This window comes from Panicum virgatum, chromosome 2K (assembly GCF_016808335.1).
Source record: "Panicum virgatum strain AP13 chromosome 2K, P.virgatum_v5, whole genome shotgun sequence".
Classification (NCBI taxonomy): domain Eukaryota; kingdom Viridiplantae; phylum Streptophyta; class Magnoliopsida; order Poales; family Poaceae; genus Panicum; species Panicum virgatum.
Genome location: NC_053137.1, coordinates 20,788,360 through 20,795,333, shown reverse-complemented (window position 1 = coordinate 20,795,333; position 6,974 = coordinate 20,788,360). Strand labels below are relative to the sequence as shown.

Here is a 6,974-nt window from a genome sequence, read left to right as displayed (position 1 = left end):
AAACAACCTCAGATGAAGATGAACTTTACACCAAAGTTGTAGTGCTCTATGAGATCTAAATCTTTGTAGTTGACATTTTTTTAATTTGAGATCGTTTAGAGTATCAAACATCTAATGTGATATTCGAAAAAGTGTTATCAGAAGAATAGGATATATTGAAAATATAAGATGTAATGTGCAGATAAGATGATAAGGAAGGAACGCCCGAAGCAAGAGGTATGCTCAAAAAAATAGATGGTTGGAGGCCGATGCTTACTAAAATGTGAAAATAGCGGAAATCCATTTGTGTTGGGGGATGCTTAAGACAACGGCCAGGACAAATATATTTGTGCCAGCGGTCGTGCACCCGCTAGTACAAATATTGATCTTTTGACCTTCCCTAGAAATCCTTGCTGTAGTAGTAGTGAAATCTGAAATGTTTATAGCTTATGAAGGTTGCCATGCTAATCCGGCCTGATTAGTTAAATTAACCAACAAATAACCGAGACGAGGGCAGGATGACTGCTAATATAATAGTACTGGACACCGTTGTCCTTTTATATATCATCAAATTATAATAATAACAACCAGCTAAATTATAACTAGAAGAAGTCCAAGCTAGCTGCTGACTGGATGCATTTCCATCAGTGTCTCCTCATCGTCCATGCACGATCACTGATCATTTCTTCTTCGGCTGAGGATGGATGAGATTCCAGTTCTTGCCCTTCATTCGCTTGGCTTGAAGAACTCACTTGAGCACGTGCTTCATGACGCCGGGGATGTGGATGCTGTAGAAGTAGTCGTCCCAGTCGAGGGTCTTGGGGTCGAAGCCGAAGGCGGCGCGGTCGGCGGGCGCCATGGCGAGCCGGAGCCTCTCGACGTTGGCGTCGTCGAAGACGCCCCGGAAGAGCGCGAAGGGCCCGTAGAGGCCGACGAGGCGCATGACGAAGGCGTACCTGCGGCGGAGCTCGGCGCAGGGCCGCGCGAGGAGGCCGCACAGCAGCAGGTTGAGCAGCCGCAGCAGCTCCAGCGGCAGCCGGTACCGGACCACCATGTACGCCGTGAAGCCGGCCACCGTGGCGAAGAAGCGCACCGGCCGGGCGCGCCCGCCGGCGCCGGCGCCGGCGACCCCCCGCGGGTGCGCGCTGAAGTAGCGGATCCCCGTCCGGTACAGCACCGCGTACGGCGCCGGGTTCCGGAGGGACGACGTCGCGTGGTACACCGTCGGCGGCGGCGGCGGCACCCGCTGCTGGCCCGCCGGCGGCGGCGGCGGCGAGGCGTGCGCCGCCGCCGCGGCCATCATCGCGTTCACCACCATGTCCCCGGGGATCTGCGAGCGTCACACATTGCAGGGAATTCTTTGTATTCTCGTACGAAAACTATTAACTGAAATTCAGATTCAGATTAGCTACGGGTAGACTGCTGCTTACGACATCCATGGTGAGGTCGAGGTCGGCGAGGAAGCAGGAGAGGTTCTGCTTGGCGTAGCCGATGATGATGGCGTCGATGGTCCTGGTCCCCTCGATCCACCCCGGCAGCGGGTCCTTGTGGATGCTGGTGATGATGCTGGGCCGCACGATCGCCACCGGCACGCCGCCGCCGGCGAGCTCCTGCGCCAGCGTCATCTCCCCTAGCGCCTTGGTGAACACGTACGTGTTGGGCCACCCGAACTCCCGGGCTCTGCAGCACAGTTTTTTTCAATTTTATTTGCGCATCAATTGATCGCCCATTCAAAAATTGTATCCGCACATAGCAGTTCAAAGTTTGATCATTTCGATCTGCGGGAGATTGATAAATTGATCACTACCGTGCGAGGCCGAGCTCCTTCATGGCCTTCCTCTCGTTCTTCTGCTCCGCGTCGTCGCCGGCGAGCTGCCGCTGGTAGTCCCTGGCCAGCCGGAGCTCGGCGTCGACGTCCAGCCGCAGCTGCGCGCCGTCCTCACGCAGTGTCTCGCCGTGCTTGAACGCCCGCTCCTGGATCACCCCCTGCCTCTCCCCAACCACATAAGCTGCCACGTCGCAGTTTCAGTTTCAGTCTCTTGGATCATCAGGAACTAAACATAGCAGCTTAATGCTCGTATCAATTGCTAATCAAGATTATTCAGAAACTTTTTTTTACCAGTGGAGACATGGAGGATGACCTCGAGGTTGGGGCACTGCCTGGCCAGCTGGCACATGTGCCTCACGCCCATCACGTTCACGTCCAGGGCCACGTCGTACCTGCACAGATATGCAGACTTCAGATGCCACATTTTCAGAGGGTTTCGCTTCGTCAGGCCATTTTCAGGTCTTCCTATTCTCCGGCAATGGAGTGTGCGCTGATTTCTTTTCAGAAGAAGAAAACCCATGGCCGGCCGGCCGACCTCTCGTAGAAATTGGTGGTGGCGGCTCCGTTGACGATGACGTTGATCTCCCGGGTCATCTGCGCCAGCTGGGCGCCCTCCACGCCGAAGTTCTCGTGGCCGATGTCGCCGGCGAGAGGGACGACCTTGTCGTCGACCAAGGACTGGAACCCCTCCTTGCCGTGCGTCTCCCGCAGGAGCCCAAACAGCTCCTTCCCGATCACCTGCGCGAATTCACCACAAGCAGCTTTAATTTACTCATCATCATCATCTCATCTGCAGATTTTTGTTCTAACAAAAATCTGTTGAGTTTCTAAAGAGATCCATGCCAGAAAAGTATTCTGACAGAGAAATCAAATGCATGAAACGTTTCAGAAAATCGCATGCAGCAACAACAAGCAGAATCCCAGGCACTGAATCATCAGCTTGGACGCTGCAGAAGGCATGTTTCTGCTATAGTTGGCCAAATGGGCCAGACCCGATGGGCCAGCACGGGCACGATTCAAAAAAGCACAACACTAGCACGGCACGGGCACGACACCATAGTGCCAGTGCCGGCACGAGGCACGGTCTATATAGTGCCTGGGCCGCAGGTCCAGCCCGCGGCACTAGCACGGGCACGGCACGACTAATGGGCCGGCACGATGCCGGCCCGATAACACTAACAGAGATGGCCCAATTTACAAACCTAGATATAAAATCAAATCATTTTCCTTCCCACATGCCACAGCCCCATCGTCATCCTTCAGCCGCCGCCTTCCTCCCTCAACCTCCCGACGCCTCTATCCTCCACTCCGCGCCCCTCTCTCTCGCGCCGTCGGCCAGCCGCCGCGCCTCCCTCTCGCACCGCGCCGCCGGCCCGCTGCCGTGCCTCCCTCTCGCGCCGCACCCGGCCGCCTCCGTCACCCCCTGTCCTCGCCTCCCCGGCCAGCGGCCACCGCCGCCGCTCCCACGCAGGCCGCCGCCGCCGCCGCCGGCCTGGCGTGCCCAACAGCACGGCACGGCACGCCGGCGCCCTCGCCGGGCCGTGCCTGGGCCGGGATGGCGGCACGGCGGCACTGCGCGGCACGGCACGGCGGAGCCGCCGTGCCCGGGCGTGCCGTGCCCCAGCGTGCCCGGCAACGGCCGTGCTCGGGCCGTGCCCGTGCCGTGCGGCCCGGTTGGCCACCTATAGTTTCTGCTGGTCCATCGCCATGACGTTTCTGGTGATTAAACGCGTCTCATTCTTGTAAACTCAAAGGCTTTGAATCGCTTGATGGATGGCGAGTTCATGTTGGGTGGGTTTGGGATTGTATGGGCCCCAGATGGAGAGCGAGGTGGATCATCTTGCACACTGTGTTTTACGTACGGCTCAGGGGCTCGCCAGATGCATGGGTCCATTTCTGTGGCGATCTTGCCATCGGTGTATAGGAGAAAGGAGATTCTTCGGTGAGCTAGCTAGTAGGTCTAGCCGTCTAGGTGTGTGAAAACTGAAAATTGCTGGCTGTGTTTAGATTCGTAAAATAGGGGTAAAAAGAGTCACATCAGACAATGTAGCATACTGTAGCATTTTTCGTTTGTTTGTGATAATTGTTATCCTACCATGACCTAACTAGGCTCAAAAGATTCGTCTCGTCGTATACATCAAAACTATACAATTAGTTTTTTTATTTATCTACATTTAATACTCCATGCATAAAATAATAGATTTGATGTGATAGGTGAATAATAAAGTTTGGAGAGAGCAAAGATTATGCGCAGAGATAGATCTGATCATGGACCACGCTTGGGGTCCCTATGAAACTTTCGCTCCCCATCGTCGTCCTTCTTTATACAGTAAAATAACAGCTCGTCCAGTAACACAGTATGACATTCTCTTTTTTTTCATGGCTCCATGTTACTGTAGAACATAGTTAGCCTTGGAGTACTGTAAAAAAATGAGGACGATGATGTGGGGATAGAAAGATGATGGGGGTTGCTGCGTGAACATTAAAAAAAAAGGGAATGTGTTTTTGGCAATGCCTGAATCCTTTTTTAGATAGGAGCAGTAGTGGCCAGTGGGTGCCGCGCGCAATGTTCAGTCAGGCCGGCCCTCTAGGGACTCGTAGTACGCTGAGACGACGCAAAACCGGGGACGACTTCACCCAGCCGCCCAGCACATCGTTTCCCGGACGGCATCAAGCAGTATGGCAGGGCACAACAATTGCCGAGGGCAATTACTCCTTGCTCCTGACCAGACATACCAGCAGCTACCCTTTTCGTATGCTACGCAATAACTCCTAGCTAGCAGGTAACCTTAACTCGCATACGAGGTGTGTGTAGCGTAATGCAGGCCTGCACCTTCAAATGGCTCTCTCGATCGGCTCGGAAGCATGCAGGTTTCAGAATTCTTTTTGAAATTTGAGGTTTCAGAATTCAGATCTAGCTACTGCAAGCAGCAGGGGCCGCCCCCTTGCCTTGCTTGACTACAGATTTGGATGAACTGTTCAAGGACCCTGGACGACAGATCAGGGCACAAGTGAAATCCTAATGACCACTCTTTAAAGAATGTAATCAATCTACACCTATGCCATGCAACTGATCCGATCGAGTATTGATTGTGGACAGTCTGTAGTACTAGCTTTTACAAAGCGCCAAAGTACCATGTACCTTCTTTGTGGGCTTCCTATTCGATTAATACCTTCCTGATAATACTGGAGGGGGTTGTGAGGTAATTAGAGCTTATTCGGTTAACCCCCTCCTGATAAGCTGCATAGTGTTTGTCTTGTACATGCGGAGTAGTTTTTTTTTAACTTGTACAACGCGCACACTAGTACATAGTATACCATGTTTCTTGTACCACGTAAACAAAAGGAGAAAGATAACTAAGTAAGTTTGAACAAATAAGCGAACCGTGGAACCCAGCAAGAAAGGGAGCAATTTGCAAGTCTGTTACTTTGTCTCAAGAATGTTTCAGGCTCTTTGCGACATCAACTTACTTAATTAGGCCCATGCGTGACACAGATAGATTCTTAACGAACGGTTACTTGGAGATCAGGTGAAAGAACCCAAAATAAAAAAAAACAACTAGTAGAAGAACAGAAGAAGCTGCTGTTACTGACTAAAAGTGATTGAACTCACCTCAGTCTCCACCCGTTTCTTGGCCGATTCTGCGTCCGGCGCTCGCACCGGGAGGTAGATCCTCTTGACGTCCGGCTGGACCCTCAGTATCTTCTCCACCAGTACTGCAGCAGAGAAACAGGACAAGGCACAAGAACATCAGGTGAAGGTGAGCACAATGCATGCAGCAGCAACAAAAAGTTTGCTGGATTTTTTCCCCATTTCTTGGTTCAGCGAGACAAGCAGAGAGACATGCAGCATGCTTACTCTTTCCAAGGAAGCCCGTTGAGCCGGTGATGAGGATGCCCTTGTTCTTGAAGTACCCCGGGATCCTTGCTTCCTCCATTGTTTGTTCCAACCTTCTCTTCAGTCTGTGCTGTGTATTTCTGGCTTAGTTTGTGTAATGAGAGAGGGATCAGATCAGATAGGGAGAAAGCAGGAAGGCAGAAAGCTAGGACTACTTGGCGCTAGAGAAGGCTCAAGTGTGAGAGTCGCGCCACACCAAAAGAGGCTCCTGAGCGTGGATATTTATACACAAGCCAGCCACCAAGGTGTGCGAGTCTTTTTGGGGGACACGGGTTTGAGTGCACGTAATCTATAATTAGCATAGCAATGGCATGATGGACTTTGCTGCAAGGGATCGACAATGCACTGGGCTCAGATCAGGATTACCCCCGTCACTGTCAGGAGAAGATAATAGTAAGCACTTGAAAGCAAGTTAATCTTCGTTCACTGTACAAACCAAGATACCATTAACCCGTCTTACATGTGCAGCCGTGTGGGGAAAAAATAAAAGAACAACCGGCCCCTATCAATCAGGTTAAGCTTGGCAACTGAAGAAAGAGATCATCTAGTGCTTTGACAACTGATGAACAAGGTGTTTGTAACAGAGGCTAGTAATGCAGAGCTGAGACAGGACTATCATGCAGTAGGATGTACAGGACTAGAAGATGTATGTTTCCCAATAGATAAATGAGAAAAACAAGAGGGTAGATTGGATATTGGTTGGCAAATATCTGCCCTCTCTGCTAACCGTTGACAATCTTTTTGTTTGCGCGTCATTGGCTTACACCAGAGTAGTACAGCTTTCAGAAGCTAAATCCTCCTAACCACTGCGACGCATTTCGTTCCTTTCCCTTGTTTATTATACGTGGATAATTCAGGATGCGTGATCCATAGGGATTCTGACAGGCAAAATCCCCAGGGTTCATTTTTGGTAAGCTAATACATGCTAGAACAGAGGCCGGGCGAGTGACATCAACTAGAACGCCACGCCACAGGCTTGGATTGACTTGGTGATTCATCAACAAGTAGGTCACCTAGTATATATTTGTTCCCTTTAAATTAACGTATGTTTGGAGTAGAACATTGCTTCAACAAGAACTGTATCTACCAGATGTATGTAGGAAGACGCCAGCTTGTATCTTTTTTTTTTACTCCTTCAGGATCCAGAGATCGACGGGACAATTTTCTTATTCAGGTCCCGTTCGGTTGCATGGGAATGGTCCGGAACTGTTCCTACTCCTTCCATAACTTGTACTCCCTCCGTACTGTAAAGAGTGTCGTTTCGAGCAT

The 6,974-nt window shown here is 51.3% G+C and overlaps 1 protein-coding gene across 1 annotated transcript; it reads right to left on the bottom strand.

The window, feature by feature from the left end:
• Positions 1–398: 398 nt before the first annotated feature.
• Positions 399–6,020, bottom strand: LOC120671250 (probable fatty acyl-CoA reductase 4). The gene is made up of 7 exons (XM_039951541.1): positions 5,667–6,020; positions 5,421–5,524; positions 2,343–2,545; positions 2,099–2,199; positions 1,787–1,988; positions 1,410–1,659; positions 399–1,309 (listed from the first exon to the last, which is right to left on the bottom strand). The coding sequence occupies exons 1-7, from the start codon at positions 5,743–5,745 to the stop codon at positions 728–730; spliced, it is 1,521 nt and encodes a 506-aa protein (XP_039807475.1). The 5' UTR covers positions 5,746–6,020; the 3' UTR covers positions 399–727.
• Between the last annotated feature and the right edge of the window lie 954 nt (positions 6,021–6,974).